At 46.1% G+C, this 19092-nt stretch overlaps 1 protein-coding gene across 1 annotated transcript in view; it reads right to left on the bottom strand.

Moving 5' to 3' along the window:
• syne2b (spectrin repeat containing, nuclear envelope 2b) overlaps positions 1-19092 on the bottom strand; it is a 144766-nt gene that overhangs the window by 116754 nt on the left and 8920 nt on the right. The window contains exons 3-16 of the mRNA XM_046308142.1: positions 8114-8175; positions 5232-5327; positions 4830-4907; positions 4639-4731; positions 4286-4488; positions 3861-4060; positions 3412-3512; positions 2974-3063; positions 1826-1903; positions 1287-1400; positions 938-1075; positions 514-678; positions 293-405; positions 33-201 (exon numbers count right to left, since the gene is read on the bottom strand). Of these exons, the coding sequence (XP_046164098.1) occupies positions 33-201; positions 293-405; positions 514-678; positions 938-1075; positions 1287-1400; positions 1826-1903; positions 2974-3063; positions 3412-3512; positions 3861-4060; positions 4286-4488; positions 4639-4731; positions 4830-4907; positions 5232-5327; positions 8114-8175 (1700 nt within the window). The remainder of the gene's footprint in view (positions 1-32; positions 202-292; positions 406-513; positions 679-937; positions 1076-1286; positions 1401-1825; positions 1904-2973; positions 3064-3411; positions 3513-3860; positions 4061-4285; positions 4489-4638; positions 4732-4829; positions 4908-5231; positions 5328-8113; positions 8176-19092) is intronic.

Genomic DNA, 19092 nt, shown 5'->3' with positions numbered 1-19092 from the left:
GTCAAACTCTGTCATTAAACTGGATTACTCACATGCCAGTCCTGCAGCAGCACACGCACAGCCTCCTGGGATATGTAGGGTCTCTTCCAGACACGGAGCTTGCTGCTGATCTGGCCCAGCAGGTCCAGCACTGTGTGCCGGTGCTCCTGGTACTCCAGTTTGATCCCATGGTACTTGGCAGTGACTCTTACACTGGTGAACCTGAGGAGGAGGTAGAGAGAGGTGGGTTGTTGGAGGCTCTCTCTGACATTCACGCTACAGTTATGGGAAAAACAGGTAGACAAGTGCACACCTTCTCTTCATCTCTTCCAGTTTGTCAGTAGGCACCAGGATGGCTCCATATTCATCCATATTCTGGAACTTCTGAAAGTTCTTAAGTTGTTGGGGCATCTCGTCCAGGGATGTCTATAAAAAATATACATTTTGATTGAGAGGACTAATGTCACAGGTTGGTTAAGAGGCAATTCACTTTTTTTAGTGATGCATGTTGATTGACAGATTGTGAGATATTACCTTGAGCAGATCCAGTTTCTCCCTGGCCTCCTCGGCGGCGCGGGCGTGGTCCTGAGGGTCCCCCTCCTCCTCAGCCAGCGCCCCCTCAGCCCTAAGCAGCCAGCGGCCCACCATTTCCAGGGAAGCAGGCAGACTAAGGTCCAGCTCTGTCTTATACTCACGCAGCTGATCGGGAACAATCACATAGAAATGTAACCAAGCAAACAGATGAAAAAAACATACTCAGACACACACACACACACAAAAAACAATATATTTGTGTACACTGTAAAAGCATAAATAGATGATTACTGCGAAACCACATCAACACGGAATATCATGCTTTATCAGTACACCAAGATAATTATAGTTTACATAGTATATTGCAGGACATCATGTGATTTGACTTAGCGTGTAAGATAACCAGTGTGAGGAGTGAGCAGACCTTCTCGGCGAGGGCGTCCCAAGCCCCCCTGAGGTTCCTCTGTTCCTCACTCAGCTGGGGGGTGCGCTTCATGGCTGTCAGGAGAGGCATCACGGGGCGACGCTGCTCGTTAAAGGACACCACAAAGGTTTGGAACACCTGGGAGACACACAAACACAGACACACACACACAGACACATGCACGCAAACAGGAAAAGCTCTCAGATAGTGCTGTGAGGTTAATACTATTTAAGTATCAGACTTGAATAGAATGCAAATGTATCACCCTAAACTATATAAAAGATAGACAGTCCTTGACTCCATTTTTAATCCAACTAGCAGCCTCCACATACTGTACAGTACTACATACATGGTATCTCTCTGCATAGCTCTCGCCTTCTGTGGAGTCCCAGCCTTCCAGTAACTCCTGATAGGCCTGCAACAGCCAGCAGGTCACTTCCTGGGTCTTCTGATTGGTTGTGGTCTTGAGTCACAGCAAAAAGACGAATGAGTTATCAGACAAATTATGAACCAAAATAAAGCACTAACCCTACCCATAACCTAACGTTAAACTTTCAAAACGCCCTTTCCACTCTATGTAGCCTGAAGATTACATTTCAAAGAACCTCTTCACATGGGAAGTGAAGTATTAGTGGGTAAGGTGGAGTAAGGTGGAGCTCAACTCTAGTATGTAAAGTTCTCTCCCTCTCGCATGAGTTGATGATTTTAAGATGTATCTTCCTTTTAAGATGTGTCCAAATAAACAGCATTCTGTGAAACAGGCAGGGGTGAAATGAAACAGCTGATTTTCGATCGTTGTTTAGACAGTTATGGGAGAGGGAAGCCTTGAGGGAAGCCTTGAGGGAAGCCTTGGGACCAGGCAGAGGAGAGGAGATGAACAGGGTTTACCGCAGCAGCAGCAGCTCTGGAGGGTTCCGGTTCTTGACAAGGAGCTGATCTCATAAGTAGGGGTTGGAGCAGGCGAGCCTGACCAGAGAATTGACAGATAGACAGTGAATGGGGGCTAGGTACTTCAGGCTTCAGGGAAGATTCTAGATAACATGACAAACTCGAATGCTCTCTCTTCCAATCCTCTTATATCTCAGAAAAGGATCCCTCAAAACAAACCCCTATAAAAATAAATAAGGCACATCATGGGGAATTGGGCTTCAAGGGATCTTGAAAGTTCACCACACGGTCTCTCAGATGACTTCTGAACTATCCTATACATCCAGATCACTAGAACTATGCTGAACCTCCAACCTCAGGCCGTCCTGAAACACAGCAGGAAACATGAGCTGAACAGTGGGCCTGATCTGGCATGAGTCCCCTGAGACATGAAATGAGATACCCTGGTCTCAGTGGAAATAATTACTGCCACTCTGATTTTTAAGGTGGGGAACAGCAACACACCCTCCTGTAGCTCAGGGCTGGCAGCAACAGAACAGGGAAAACAGGGTGAACTGGTTGTAAAACAACCTAATTTTCCCCTCTGACTTTAATCACTCTGACATTTCGAGGTAATCTTGGCTTTGAGTGATTAAATTGTTTTCAAAAGGAAGACAGTATTCTATACAGCTCTGTTAGTATGCCTGGAATAGGTGTCATGTGTTTGTTTGTACTGCAGGTATGTTGCCATTGTGGATAGCATTGTGTTTGATTGATATTTTATATTGAGTAATGTATAGGGTATCCGTTGTTGGTGGTAAAGTATAGGTGTACAGTTGTCCCTGAGGTACTACAAACCTGAGGCCGCTGACATCACAAAAATGTAGTACAAGAGACATTACTTACATTTTTACATTTACATTTAAGTCATTTAGCAGACGCTCTTATCCAGAGCGACTTACAAATGACTTCTGTTTGAAAACATACTAGTTACTGAGAAAACTGTTTTTTAAGTCATTTTTCAACTTCAAACCAAAGTAGAACTCCGTAGCAGTGGGAGAGGTGCTGATTGGGAATTAGTTTCAGATGTCTCACATGATGTAGCATGTTTCTCAGAAGTCTGAGAGGTGAAATAAACGGTGCTGTAGGCAAAGTGAGGGATAGGCTACCTGGCGCAGAGGGGAGGCAGCGATGGCAGGAGTGAAGTGAGTGGGCAGGTTGACAGGGGAGAGGCTTTTAGGAGGAGTCATATAGTACATCTGAATAGATACAACAGAGAGTGAAGAATAGAAAAGGTGAGGTAGAAAGAAACAGAATTCAAGTGGGAAGAATTTAGATTATGCTGAAGAGTCACAACAAGGAGCCACAGTACACAGTGAACCTGAGGAAAGCCTAAACAAAAGTGGAGCAGATAGGACGTGCTTCTACATCTGCATTGCTTGCTGTTTGGGGTTTTAGGCTGTGTTTCTGTACTTTGTGACATCTGCTGATGTAAAAAGGGCTTTATAAATACATTTGATTTGATTAGCTAGGAGCAGTGTGACCGAAAATAATTTCAAATAAAAGGCCATTAAAAGAGAGTGAGTAGATGACAGTGTGGTACAAACCTGCATGTCATCCTCTGTCACAGGCATGTCCCTGGAGTACTGGAGGAACTGGGACACGTAGGTCATGATGGACTTCTCATCTGGGTCTCTCACATCGACATCTACACCAAGAAAAGTTCCTTGAGAAATTCACACTTTTGGCCAAAGCAGCTGAGACAAACAGTATAAAGTGGCTTTCCAAAGCCTTGTTTATACCTGGTGCATACAGGGAGGCACCAGCTAATCTGATCACAATGTGGACACAGTGGACGTATAAGAGACACATTTCAATACAATGTGTAGACTTGACAAACCTTGATACATGAAACATGAAACTCACATGTTAGCAAGGTAGTGTAAATGAGGCTTAAAAAGCACAACAACAGAGTACATATCTGATTCAACCAGGGAACTGAGCTAGACATCAGATGTCACCCCTCCCCCAGGTTATGTGAACACCACCCACACACCATCGGGCTCCAGTAGTCTGGGGATGCGCAGCTCGCGCTCGGCAGTGCGGAAGGCCTCCTCCAGGTTCTGCCGGTTAGTTCTGGTTCTGGCCTTGGACAGGTCCACCAGGTCAGGTCTCAGGGCATACAGGATGGACAAGAAGAGCACACCGCTCCGCCAACTGGCCTTGAAGTCCTTCACATTCAGAGTACAGCCAGCCCTATGGAGGATGCCACATTATATTATAATGGCAATAATGGCAACAGACAGAACACCCTTTCACCAGTGGATGTCAATGTGTGCGATATTGTGTAGAGGCATTAGGTCTCATCAGGAACCAAAACAATAACATCTTGAGATTCATTTGGACAGGGAATATGAGAGGTGTGAGGGCTTAAACAAGGAAGGGCCTAAACAGAGGGCCTAAACAGGGAAGGGGGCTCACTTGTGGCACTGTTCCCTGACCCAGAGCAGCAGAGCTTTCTTGGCAGAGACGCGGAAACGCTGGTGTAGGGGGGAGCCCCTGGGGGGCACGGGGCTGTTGCTAGTAGAGCGGGCCGACAGGGTGGAGCGAGAGTCCAGGCTGGCCAGTGACTCCAGAGAGGACTGACGGGAGCTGAACGACAGGCTGCTGGCCAGCTCCTCAATCTGCAGGGAGAGAAGTTTAGTAAAGTAGCCCAGCCGGGAACAATAGACAAAAACTACAATGTATTACCGTGGACATGTAGCTCCCGCATACATTTTCTCATAAAAGCAAGTACCTAAGAGTGATTACAGCTGATTCTGACTGAGACTCACATGATACTGCATAATGATTGTCCAGATCAAGCCTAGGATGATGGATGGTTTGCCGTCGATGATGTCGGGAATGTTAATGTTGACCAGTTTGATCTGTGTGAGGAGGACAGCTTAACATTATCAGCGGTTAAACACAAATGGCTTTGCAACTCACATGAGCTTGGAACCAAAGCACGAAAACGGACTCTTACCGATTTCTTCTTCAAGAAGGACAGGGCTGTTTCAATGTTGCTCCTGTGCTGAAAGATGCCTCTGCCTCTCTCCCGACTCTACAATAGACAACAACAGACATCAGAACCATAGATAAAGGCAAAGGGCACAAGAGATGACAGAGGGCCATAGATACCTACAATGAAATGAGGGAGAGGAGAGGAAAAATAGAAAATAAGTTATTGTGAGGAAAGGGTTGATGCTGATGTACGGGGTTAAGAGAAAAGGAGAAATACAGTCCCAGAAAAAGAGGGGGAGACACTACAGCAGGTGCTCCTTGTCTATTTAGGACTAGCCTTCTAAGAGTTCACTTGAAATGAACTTGTAATGTATCTACGGTAGAGTGTGTTAAGAGTTAATCTGTGACAGAGATAGAGACTTACCATCCGCTGGCCACTCATCACCTCCAGCAGGTCCAGCAGCTTAGACCCGTCCCGGAAATCATTGAACAGGTCCAACACCATGCACGGGGGAATCCTCTGAGACAAGACCACAGAACAGCCGTTGTTAGTCTCTTTCATAAGGCATCGTGACTAATACTAAACAACCCACAGCGGTATGTGGATCCATGTCAACCCACAGCGGTATGTGGGTCCATGTCAACCCACAGCGGTATGTGGATCCATGTCAACCCACAGCGGTATGTGGGTCCATGTCAACCCATAGCGGTATGTGGATCCATGTCAACCCATAGCGGTATGTGGATCCATGTCAACCCATAGCGGTATGTGGGTCCATGTCAACCCATAGCGGTATGTGGGTCCATGTCAACCCACAGCGGTATGTGGATCCATGTCAACCCACAGCGGTTTTTGGGTCCATGTCAACCCACAGCGGTATGTGGGTCCATGTCAACCCACAGCGGTATGTGGGTCCATGTCAACCCACAGCGGTATGTGGGTCCATGTCAACCCACAGCGGTATGTGGGTCCATGTCAACCCACAGCGGTATGTGGGTCCATGTCAACCCACAGCGGTATGTCAACCCACAGCGGTATGTGGATCCATGTCAACCCATAGCGGTATGTGGGTCCATGTCAATCCATAGCGGTATGTGGGTCCATGTCAACCCACAGCTTAGGTTCCACAACTCTGACTCAGCCCAGTGTTTGTTATAGGTCCCAAGAAACAAAGAGATCTTCTGTTGAATCTGACAATTAATCTTAATGGTTGTACAGTCGTCTCAAATAAAACTGTGAAGGACCTCGGCGTTACTCTGACCCTGACCTCTCTTTTGACGAACATATCAAGACTGTTTCAAGGACAGATTTTTTCCATCTCGGTAACATTGCAAAAATCTGAAACTTTCTGTCCAAAAATTATGCAGAAAAATGAATCCATGCTTTTGTTACTTCTAGGTTAGACTACTGCAATGCTCTACTTTCCGGCTACCCAGATAAAGCACTAAATAAACTTCAGTTAGTGCTAAATACGGCTGCTAGAATCCTGACTAGAACCAAAAAAATATATCATATTACTCCAGTGCTAGCCTCCCTACACTGGCTTCCTGTCAAGGTAAGGGCTGATTTCAAGGTTTTACTGCTAACCTACAAAGCATTACATGGGCTTGCTCCTACCTATCTCTCTGATTTGGTCCTGCCGTACATACCTACACGTACGCTACGGTCACAAGACGCAGGCCTCCTAATTGTCCCTAGAATTTCTAAGCAAACAGCTGGAGGCAGGGCTTTCTCCTATAGAGCTCCATTTTTATGGAATGGTCTGCCTATCCATGTGAGAGACGCAGGCTCAGTCTCAACCTTTAAGTCTTTACTGAAGACTCATCTCTTCAATAGGTCATATGATTGAGTGTAGTCTGGCCCAGGAGTGTGAAGGTGAACGGAAAGGCTCTGGAGCAACGAACCGCCCTTGCTGTCTCTGCCTGGCCGGTTCCCCTCTTTCCACTGGGATTCTCTACCTCTATTACAGGGGCTGAGTCACTGGATTACTGGTGCTCTTTCATGCTGTCCCTAGTAGGGGTGCATCACTGGAGTGGGTTGAGTCACTGATGTGATCTTCCTGTCTGTTGCCCCCCCCCCTTAGGTTGTGCCGTGGCAGAGATCTTTGTGGGCTATACGCGGCCTTGTCTCAGGATGGTAAGTTGGTGATTGAAGATATCCCTCTAGTGGTGTGGGGGCTGTGCTTTGGCAAAGTGGGTGGGGTTATATCCTTCCTGTTTGGCCCTGTCCGGGGGTATCATCGGATGGGGCCACAGTGTCTCCTGACCCCTCCTGTCTCAGCCTCCAGTATTTATACTGCAGTAGTTTATGTGTCGGGAGGCTAGGGTCAGTTTGTTATATCTGGAGTACTTCTCCTTCTTATCCGGTGTCCTGTGTGAATTTAAGTATTCTCTCTTTCTTTCTCTCTCTCGGAGGACCTGAGCCCTAGGACCATGCCTCAGGACTACCTGGCATGATGACTCCTTGCTGTCCCCAGTCCACCTGGCCGTGCTGCTGCTCCAGTTTCAACTGTTCTGCCTGCGGCTATAGAATCCTGACCTGTTCACCGGAGTGCTACCTGTCCCAGACCTATTATTTGACCATGCTGGTCATTTATGAACATTTGAAAATCTTGACCATGTTCTGTTATAATCTCCACCCAGCACAGCAAGAAGAGGACCCACCCCTCATAGCCTGGTTCCTCTCTAGATTTCTTCCTAGGTTTTGGCCTTTCTAGGGAGTTTTTCCTAGCCAACGTGCTTCAACACCTGCATTGCTTGCTGTTTGAGGTTTTAGGCTGGGTTTCTGTACAGCACTTTGAGATATCAGCTAATGTACGAAGAGCTATATAAATACATTTGATTTGATTTTGAGTGCTGGCCAGACTCCACGGGGTGGGAGGGCTAGGGGGGACTTCTGTTGCTGTCTGTCTGTGTGTGCTCTCTAAACCACGCTCCAAGGGGCTATATTTACATGATTCCACCCTGCCCCTCCCCTGACGCATGCACAACTGACCTCTACCATGAGCAGGAGATCAACACAACCCTTCTCTCCAGGTGGATGAGTGAGTGAGTGAGTGAGTGAGTGAGTGAGTGAGTGAGTGAGTGAGTGAGTGAGTGAGTGAGTGAGTGAGTGAGTGAGTGAGTGAGTGAGTGAGTGAGTGAGTGAGTGAGTGAGTGAGTGAGAATGAGTGAGTGAGTGAGTGAGTGAGAGTGAGTGAGTGAGTGAGTGAGTGAGTGAGTGAGTGAGTGAGTGAGTGAGTGAGTGAGTGAGTGAGTGAGTGAGGCGTGCTAGTGGAAGACATACAGTATTGCAGACAGTGTTACCTTTGAGAGCTGAGCATTGATCCAGTTGGTGAAGGTTCTCTTCTGAATTTGCTCTTGCTCCACTATGAAAGGGAGAGGCAAAAGAAATATGACAATATTGTATCATATTTTACATAAATAAACACCCAAGAGTACATATGTGATGCATACAAATCCTGAAATATAGCAGCAATACGTTTTCTTTAATATACAAGCCTTCAGTAAGGCTCAAGGTGCTGCCAGAGGGTTCCTAGCTTTTTAAATACGCCACAATCATGGTCACGTGTCTAACATGCTGCTGAACACATCCAATAACTTCCCTCTTACCCATTTACAGTTACATCGGCCAGGTAGCCTAGTGATTAGAGCGTCGGACTAGTAACCCAAATGGTTGCAAGATCAAATCCCCAAGCTGACAAGGTAAACAATCTGTTGTTCTGCCCCTGAACAAGGCAGTTCACCCACTGTTCCTAGGCCGTCATTGAAAATAATCATTTGTTCCTAACTGACTTGCCGAGTTAAATAAAGTTCAAAAATATAGACTTCCAGCTTTACTGGCAGAGGCCCACTCACCATTATATATCTCTACAAAGTCCATCAGGTCCATGACTGAGTGAAGCATCCCAACATTAGCCAACTATCCCCAAGCTTCTCACAAACACCTCAAACATAGTATATTCCACTTCCTCTGTGACAGATCTTCTATACCTTCAACTGTCTTCAAAATAGGTCCTTGATATCAGAATGTTGATGTGTTCATCTGATACTTGCACTTTCTAGCCCACTTGATGTAGGCCCCCTGTACTATAGCGCACCACTAACTACTCCATGGTAAGCCCCTATCCAAGTCATCCCAGTCTTTTCTACTGAGCTCTGTGATAAAAGTACAGAGACTGATAGACCCATTAAGCTGTTTTACAGAAGGCCAGTCTTGGCTCCAGTCGGTGTCTAATGTTAATTATAAGGACCTGCTCCAAGTGTGTGACTCAGGTCTATTCCTGTTTCTGGAAGGATGTGGACTGTGGTGTGAGGGGATGACAGAGGCTCGCCTCGTTGGAGACTGTTACTGATTACTGCCGAGGTGTGGTGGTCTCTCAGGTGCTTATAGCTGCCAAAGCAGCACCCAGGTGGGTGCTACACATTCGGTGGTGGATTTTCCAGCCTACCTACAGAGGATGAGTAAGCCTAGCTGTGAACTTCATAGACAGGTCCCTGATGAAAAGCTCCGGGCCTGCCTGTCTGACTGATGTTTCTCCCTCCCTGGCCGTACCATCGAAGTCACTTCCACTCAAACTATTCATTTTCTGAATTGCAACATCCGCATCGAGCTAAAGGCTAGACCTGCCGCTTTCAAGGAGCGGGAGACTAATCCAGATGCTTGTAAGAAATCCGGCTATGCCCTCAGACGAACCATCAAACAAGCAAATCGTCAATACAGGATTAAGACTGAATCCTACTATACCGGCTCTGACGCTCGTCGGATGTGGCTGGGCTTGAAAACAATTATGGACTACAAAGGGAAACCCGGACTCGAGCTGCCCAGTGACGCGAGCCTACCAGACGAGCTAAATGCCTTTTATGCTCGCTTCGAGGCAAGCGATACTGAAGCATGCACGAGAGCACCAGCTGTTCTGGATGACTGTGTGATAACGCTCTCGGTAGCCGATGTGAACAAAACCTTTAAACAGGTCAACATTCACAAAGCCTCTGGGCCAGACGGATTACCAGGACGTGTACTTAAAGCATGCGTGGACCAACTGTCAAGTGTCTTCACTGACATTTTCAACCTCTCCCTGACTGAGTCTGTGATACCTACATGTTTCAATCAGACCACCATAGTCCCTGTGCCCAAGGAAGCGAAGGGAACCTGCCAAAATGATTACCGCCTTGTGGCACTCATTTCGGTAGCCATAAAGTGCTTTGAAAAGCTGGTCATGGCTCACATCAACAGCATCCTCCCGGACACCCTAGACCCACTACAATTCACATGGCTCCCCAACAGATCCACAGATGACGGAATCGCACTCCACACCGTCCTTTCTCACCTCGACAAAAGCAACACCTATGTGAGAATGCTGTTCATTGACTACAGCTCAGCGTTCAAGTGTTCCAAGTCTAGGACCAAAAGGCTCCTCAACAGCTTCTAACCCCAAGCCATTAGACCACTGAACAATTCATAAAAATCACCACCAGACAATTTACATTAACACACCCTCACTCCCCGTACACTGCTGCTACTCGCTGTTTGTTTGTTACCTATGCATAGTCACTTCGCCCCCACCTACATGTACAGATTACCTCAACTAGCCTGTACCCCTGCACACTGACTCGGTACCGGTGCCCCCTGTATAGAGCCTTGTTATTCTTATTGTGTTACTTTTTATTATAACTTTTTATTTTAGTCTACTTGGTAAATATTTTCTTCTTCTTGAACTGAACTGTTGGTTAAGGGCTTGTAAATAAGCATTTCATGGTAAAGTCTACACTTGTTGTATTCGGCGCATGTGACAAATAAAGTTTGATTTGACTTGATCATTATTTACATTTGACATTTTAGTTACTTAGCAGATGCTATTATTCAGAGTGACTTACATGAGAAATTAGGGTTAAGTGCCTTGCCCAAGGGCACATTGGCAGATTTTTTCCCCCACCAAGTTGGCTCAGGGATTCGAACCAGCGACCTTTCGGTTACTGGCCCACAGCTATTAACTGCTAGGCTACCTGCTGTGGAAGACCATCTCCCATCAATTGCCAGCACCCTGAATTAATTTTTGTGTTTTTAAAGCGACTTTACATTCTGTATAAAAAGCACTATAACAAATAAATATATTATTATTATTAGAAAAATAGAAATGGTCGATTTTAAACTTTCAAACATATTCTAACAGTTGCAAATATAGGTGGATGCCTTCCATATGAGCATTCAACAAACATCTGTGAAACAAATCTTTCATGATAACTGCTGAGAAGTTCAACAATTGGCGTGTCAAGAAGAAGAAACCCGAGAGTTGGCACACACTTGCTGGTTTGCCAATCAGTTTTAAAAAACAACTTTCCAAATGACTGAAGCCACAGCCTTTTTGAGCAATGTTGTTTTCAACCTGCTCTACATAGACACACAATTAAGGTACAGTAGCTGGGCTGTATTCATTAACCTGTTACTCCTACCCCCTACTTTTTCGAACATTCTGTTAAAAATCGCGCAACATTTCAGCGCCCTGCTGCTCATGCCAGGAATATAGTATATGCATATGATTAGTATGTGTGGATAGAAAACCCTCAGACGTTTATAAAACTGGTTAAATCACGGCTGTGACTATAACAGAACGTGCGTTTCATCGAAAAGCCCAGGAAAATCTGATCACTGAAAATGGAAATATATATCCATCCGCCACTTCAACCCATTGATAAAGACGAACCACAATAAATGGGGCTGAGGTTGCAATACCTACAGCTTCCACGCGATGTCAACAGTCTTGTCATTTGCCTAGGCTTTGTTTCTTGGTCAAACAAAGAAGAGACAAGCCATTTGTTCAAGTCTCCGACCGGATATTTTGGTTGAAATTTACCCGGACATTATTTCCAGACAGAAAGCTAAAGAATATACTTCACCTCGTGATCAATTTGATCGCTTATTAACGTTTACTAATACCTAAAGTTGCATTACAAAAGTATTTCGAAGTGTTTTGTGAAAGTTTATCGTCGACTTTCTTCATTTTAAAAATAACGTTACGTTATAAGACGCTATTTTTTTCGTTTATCACACAGTCTTCATAGATCGATATCTAGGCTATATATGGACCGATTTAATAAAAAATAAAAGAACAATAGTGATTATGGGACATCTAGGAGTGCCAACAAAGAAGATGGTCAAAGGTAATGAATGTTTTATATTTTATTTGTGCGGGTTGTGTAGCGTACGACTATGCTAATTATTTTGTTTACGTCCCCTGCGGGTCTTTTGGGGTGTTACATGCTATCAGATAATAGCTTCTCATGCTTTCGCCGAAAAGCATTTTAAAAATCTGACTTGTTGCCTGGATTCACAACGAGTGTAGCTTTAATTCAATACCCTGCATGTGTATTTTAATGAACGTTTGAGTTTTAACTAGTACTATTAGCATTTAGCGTAGCGCATTTGAATTTCCAGATGTCTAGATGGGACGCCTGCGTGTCAGGTAGGAGCAAGAGGTTAACTGCATACCGTTGCGAAACGTTTTGCAACAGAAACTGTTTACCATTTACTCTCGTAACCAAACAGAAACAAACAGAGAAAATGGAACCAGGCAGAGTTTCTCTGTCCAGTGTCTGTGTTCTTTTACCCATCTTAATCTTTTATTTTTATTGGCCAGTCTGCAATATGCCTTTTTCTTTGCAACTCTGCCTAGAAGGCCAGCATCCCGGAGTCTTCACTGTTGACGTTGAGACTGGTGTTTTGCGTGTACTATTTATTGAAGCTGCCAGTTGAGGACTTGTGAGGCGTCTGTTTCTCAAACTAGACACTCTAATGCACTTGTCCTCTTGTTCAGTTGCGCCCCGTGGCCTCCCACTCCTCTTTAAATTCTGGTTAGAGCCAGTTTGCGCTGTTCTGTGAAGGGAGTAGTACACAGCGTTGTACAAGATCTTAAATTTATTTGCAATTTCTCACATGGAATAGCCTTCATTTCTCAGAACAAGAATAGACTGACGAGTTTCAGAAGACAGTTCTTTGTTTCTGGCCATTTTGAGCCTGTAATTGAACCCACAAATACTGATGCTCCAGATACTCAACTAGTCTAAATATGGCCAGTTTTATTGATTCTTTGATCAGAACATCGTTTTCAGCTATGCTAACATAATTGCAAAAGGGTTTTCTAATGATCAATTAGCCTTTTAAAATTATAAACTTGGATTAGCTAACACAACGTGCCATTGGAACACAGGAGTGATGGTTGCTGATAATGGGCCACTGTACAGCTATGTAGATATTCCATAAAAAAGTCACCTGTTTCCAGCAACAATGGTCATTTACAACATTAACAATGTCTACACTGTATTCCTGATCACTTTGATGGTATTTTAATGGACAAAAAATGTGCTGTTCTTTCAAAACAAGGACATTTCTAAGTCAACCCAAACTTTTGCATGGTAGTGTATGTTCTGGAAGAAGCTAGCTAGCTTACAAAGAATAACAACAAAAAATATCTAGTTAACAGAAGAAAGGAAGACAAAATAAGGACAAAAGAAGGACAGAAGTTAAAGGAAAAGAAAGAGGACAACAAAGTGAAACAGTCAGCACTTCTATTGCAACTTCGTATTTCGTCGTCCTAACGTAGTCTACACTGCTATCTGCCCAGCAGCTAGCCAGCTAGCAAACGTCCACCGTCTACCGAATAGCAGCACTGTAGAAACTATTACACTCAACTGAACGACTTGATTAGTGTAGTGTTAGCTAGCTACATAGTTGTCTTTGCTGTCTTCGTATCCAAGATAATTGTGTAGTTTAGAGCGTGTAGTCTTAGAGTGATTATCTTAATTTACCGAGGTTAGCTAGCTAGACACTGCTAGCTAGCCAACAGCTAGCCAACGTCTACTGAATAGAACTTCCGCACTCAACAACCCGGTCGCATTCCGCTTCGCTCCACAGGTAGTATCACATTTTTCATTTCATTTCATTACAGCACAACGGTTTGATTTGTTTGATCGTAGCTAGCTACATAGCTAGCTACATAGCCGTCTGTGTATCAAAGATAATTGTGTAGTCTAGAGCGATTTTCTAGGTTAGCTAGCCAGCTATTGTCGTTCTTTTAACGCAACGTAACGTAATCAACACTGCTAGCTAGCCAGCTAGCCCCCGAATAGCAGCACTGTAGAAACTACTACACTCAACGGAACGACTTGATTAGTGTAGTGTCAACAACGCAGCCACTGTCAGCTAGCCTACAAAGTCAACAACGCAGCCACTGCCAGCTAGCCTACTTCAGCAGTACTGTATCATTTTTAATAATTTTAGTCAATAAGATTCTTGCTACGTAAGCTTAACTTTCTGAACATTCGAGACGTGTAGTCCACTTGTCATTCCAATCTCCTTGCATTAGCGTAGCCTCTTCTGTAGCCTGTCAACTATGTGTCTGTCTATCCCTGTTCTCTCCTCTCTGCACAGACCATACAAACGCTCCACACCGCGTGGCCGCTGCTACCCTAATCTGGTGGTCCCAGCGTGCACGACCCACGTGGAGTTCCAGGTCTCCGGTAGCCTCTGGAACTGCCGATCTGCAGCCAACAAGGCAGAGTTCATCTCAGCCTATGCCTCCCTCCAGTCCCTCGACTTCTTGGCACTGACAGAAACATGGATCACCACAGATAACACTGCTACTCCTACTGCTCTCTCTTCGTCCGCCCACGTGTTCTCGCACACCCCGAGAGCTTCTGGTCAGCGGGGTGGTGGCATAGGGATCCTTATCTCTCCCATGTGGTCATTCTCTCTTTCTCCCCTTACCCATCTGTCTATCGCCTCCTTTGAATTTCATGCTGTCACAGTTACCAGCCCTTTCAAGCTTAACATCCTTATCATTTATCGCCCTCCAGGTCCCCTCGGAGAGTTCATCAATGAGCTTGATGCCTTGATAAGCTCCTTTCCTGAGGACGGCTCACCTCTCACAGTTCTGGGCGACTTTAACCTCCCCACGTCTACCTTTGACTCATTCCTCTCTGCCTCCTTCTTTCCACTCCTCTCCTCTTTTGACCTCACCCTCTCACCTTCCCCCTACTCACAAGGCAGGCAATACGCTCGACCTCATCTTTACTAGATGCTGTTCTTCCACTAACCTCATTGCAACTCCCCTCCAAGTCTCCGACCACTACCTTGTATCCTTTTCCCTCTCGCTCTCATCCAACACTTCCCACACTGCCCCTACTCGGATGGTATCGCGCCGTCCCAACCTTCGCTCTCTCTCCCCCGCTACTCTCTCCTCTTCCATCCTATCATCTCTTCCCTCTGCTCAAACCTTCTCCAACCTATCTCCTGATTCTGCCTCCTCAACCCTCCTCTCCTCCCTTTCTGCATCCTTTGACTCTCTATGTCCCCTATCTTCCAGGCCGGCTCGGTCCTCCCCTCCCGCTCCGTGGCTTGACGACTCAATGCGAGCTCACAGAACAGGGCTCCGGAAGGCCGAGCGGAAATGGAGGAAAACTCGCCTCCCTGCGGACCTGGCATCCTTTCACTCCCTCCTCTCTACATTTTCCTCCTCTGTCTCTGCTGCTAAAGCCACTTTCTACCACTCTAAATTCCAAGCATCTGCCTCTAACCCTAGGAAGCTCTTTGCCACATTCTCCTCCCTCCTGAATCCTCCTCCCCCCCCCCCTCCCTCTCTGCAGATGACTTCGTCAACCATTTTGAAAAGAAGATCGACGACATCCGATCCTCGTTTGCTAAGTCAAACAACACCGCTGGTTCTGCTCACACTTCCCTACCCTGTGCTCTGACCTCTTTCTCCCCTCTCTCTCCAGATGAAATCTCGCGTCTTGTGACGGCCGGCCGCCCAACAACCTGCCCGCTCGACCCTATCCCCTCCTCTCTTCTCCAGACCATTTCCGGAGACCTTCTCCCTTACCTCACCTCGCTCATCAACTTATCCCTGACCGCTGGCTACGTCCCTTCCGTCTTCAAGAGAGCGAGAGTTGCACCCCTTCTGAAAAAACCTACACTCGATCCCTCCGATGTCAACAACTACAGACCAGTATCCCTTCTTTCTTTTCTCTCCAAAACTCTTGAACGTGCCGTCCTTGGTCAGCTCTCCCGCTATCTCTCTCAGAATGACCTTCTTGATCCAAATCAGTCAGGTTTCAAGACTAGTCATTCAACTGAGACTGCTCTTCTCTGTATCACGGAGGCGCTTCGCACCGCTAAAGCTAACTCTCTCTCCTCTGCTCTCATCCTTCTAGACCTATCGGCTGCCTTCGATACTGTGAACCATCAGATCCTCCTCTCCACCCTCTCCGAGTTGGGCATCTCCGGCGCGGCCCACGCTTGGATTGCGTCCTACCTGACAGGTCGCTCCTACCAGGTGGCGTGGCGAGAATCTGTCTCCTCACCACGCGCTCTCACCACTGGTGTCCCCCAGGGCTCTGTTCTAGGCCCTCTCCTATTCTCGCTATACACCAAGTCACTTGGCTCTGTCATAACCTCACATGGTCTCTCCTATCATTGCTATGCAGACGACACACAATTAATCTTCTCCTTTCCCCCTTCTGATGACCAGGTGGCGAATCGCATCTCTGCATGTCTGGCAGACATATCAGTGTGGATGACGGATCACCACCTCAAGCTGAACTTCGGCAAGACGGAGCTGCTCTTCCTCCCGGGGAAGGACTGCCCGTTCCATGATCTCGCCATCACGGTTGACAACTCCATTGTGTCCTCCTCCCAGAGCGCTAAGAACCTTGGCGTGATCCTGGACAACAAACTGTCGTTCTCAACTAACATCAAGGCGGTGGCCCGTTCCTGTAGGTTCATGCTCTACAACATCCGCAGAGTACGACCCTGCCTCACACAGGAAGCGGCGCAGGTCCTAATCCAGGCACTTGTCATCTCCCGTCTGGATTACTGCAACTCGCTGTTGGCTGGGCTCCCTGCCTGTGCCATTAAACCCCTACAACTCATCCAGAACGCCGCAGCCCGTCTAGTGTTCAACCTTCCCAAGTTCTCTCACGTCACCCCGCTCCTCCGCTCTCTCCACTGGCTTCCAGTTGAAGCTCGCATCCGCTACAAGACCATGGTGCTTGCCTACGGAGCTGTGAGGGGAACGGCACCTCAGTACCTCCAGACTCTGATCAGGCCCTACACCCAAATAAGGGCACTGCGTTCATCCACCTCTGGCCTGCTCGCCTCCCTACCACTGAGGAAGTACAGTTCCCGCTCAGCTCAGTCAAAACTGTTCGCTGCTCTGGCTCCCCAATGGTGGAACAAACTCCCTCACGACGCCAGGACAGCGGAGTCAATCACCACCTTCCGGAGACACCTGAAACCCCACCTCTTTAAGGAATACCTAGGATAGGATAAAGTAATCCTTCTCACCCCCTCCCCCCTTAAAATATTTAGATGCACTATTGTAAAGTGGTTGTTCCACTGGATGTCATAAGGTGAATGCACCAATTTGTAAGTCGCTCTGGATAAGAGCGTCTGCTAAATGACTTAAATGTAAATGTAAATGTAAATGTTCTGAAGAAAATTTCATTTTAAACTGTAATTGGGCGGTCATAAAGGAATTGATATCTGACACACAATCACAACAAAAAGAGACCTGATCTGGCCTGAGAACCAGTCTCATCTGACAAGGTCAGGTATTTGGTCAAATGAACAGCTGACAAAGCATTATGTTGAAGTATGACAGTTGTAACAAGTAGACTAATATATTCTGTTTTCCAATACATTATTTGCTCTTTGCTCGAGAACAGTTCAACCCCCAGAAATCACAGATTTCAGAAATGTAACAGCCATACAAACTAATGTCAATGTACTCACTCATGATGTGAACATCAGTGCTGCATCAGACAAGAAAAAAATAGAAAATTGAACAAAGAAGCTAAATCTCTTCTTTCTGCTGCTGTATAAGCATGGTTTGCATACACAAGATACCATCCTTTGTCTGGGATGTGAGTTATTCTACAAGAGCAACGACAAGCAGCTATGGGATCCAATGGGAAATGTATCAATGGAATGCGAAGTTCGTTGGTGAGTGGATTCTGTATAACCACCAATCACCCTGCCAGCCTGCTGTGCTGCGCCTCCTGGGGAGGCAGGTGAATGGTATCACCTCAGCTCCACCCATCCAAAAAGTTAAGGCGTGATGGATTTGGTCCCGCCTGCCCAAACAAAACCTGCTTCTCAAGTCGTCCTCCAAGTGCCATCACAAAAGAGAAGAGTACATCAAAGAGGGGTGCTGCATTACCTGCTTTAGATCATTAATGATTTTATCTATCTGATGATACAACGTCCATTATGTGTATCTCTAGATATCCCTGGACATGGGACAGTCTGTGATGAAAGCTGTTGTTGCCTACAGTCTGAGAGTGGGAGAGCTAAGCAAACAGTGGAGAACCTCTTCTAACTCAACTCGTCGCTCACATTCAAAGGAGGGGAAGTGCTTCCCGTTCTACTGCCACTGTACATACAGTAGATGTATGTATAACAAAACGTGAAGAGATTTATGAGTAAGATCCCATCACACTGCAGCCGTATGTAAATAGTGTTCATCCATCAGGACTCTCCTTGTCCCTCAAAGTTCCACGGGGAGGGGAAACGGAAAACATTATAGTCTGCATATTTTTCCCAGCTTGGATTTCTATTACTTTCTAGGAAATGTCCTGTGTAATCCTGTTCTTGCTAATCTAAGTCTAGGAATTGACCACGGCCTAACGAGAAATGTGTGAGAATATCAGTGAGTTGTGAACATGTGAACTATATTTAGCTGCATTCTTGTATCGCTACGACTCCAAATATGCAAAGAAAAACAGACGTTCAGACCATTATTTTACAAGCTGGTAATTGCATAGCTGTGAAAAACAGATCCAGAAACAGTTGTTTCTAAATAAGGTTAACAGAGCAACAGTCGTGGGTCTGAAATAGTACTGCTGATGGCCTCTCTATAATGGCACTCAACACACAAGTAAAAGGAGAAAGAAAGTGGAGAAAGAGAGAGAGAGAGAGAGAGAGAGAGAGAGAGAGAGAGAGAGAGAGAGAGAGAGAGAGAGAGAGAGAGAGAGAGAGAGAGAGAGAGAGAGAGAGAGAGAGAGAGAGAGAGAGAGAGAGAGAGAGAGAGAGAGAGAGAGAGAGAGAGAGAGAGAGAGAGAGAGAGAGAGAGAGAGAGAGAGAGAGAGAGAGAGAGAGAGAGAGAGAGAGAGAGAGGAGAGAGAGAGAGAGAGAGAGAGAGAGAGAAAGAGAGAGAGAGAGAGAGAGAGAGAGAGAGAGAGAGAGAGAGAGAGAGAGAGAGAGAGAGAGAGAGAGAGAGAGAGAGAGAGAG

The sequence above is a fragment of the Oncorhynchus gorbuscha genome, linkage group LG17 (assembly GCF_021184085.1).
Source record: "Oncorhynchus gorbuscha isolate QuinsamMale2020 ecotype Even-year linkage group LG17, OgorEven_v1.0, whole genome shotgun sequence".
Lineage (NCBI taxonomy): Eukaryota > Metazoa > Chordata > Actinopteri > Salmoniformes > Salmonidae > Oncorhynchus > Oncorhynchus gorbuscha.
This window is presented reverse-complemented; position numbering and strand designations above follow the sequence as displayed.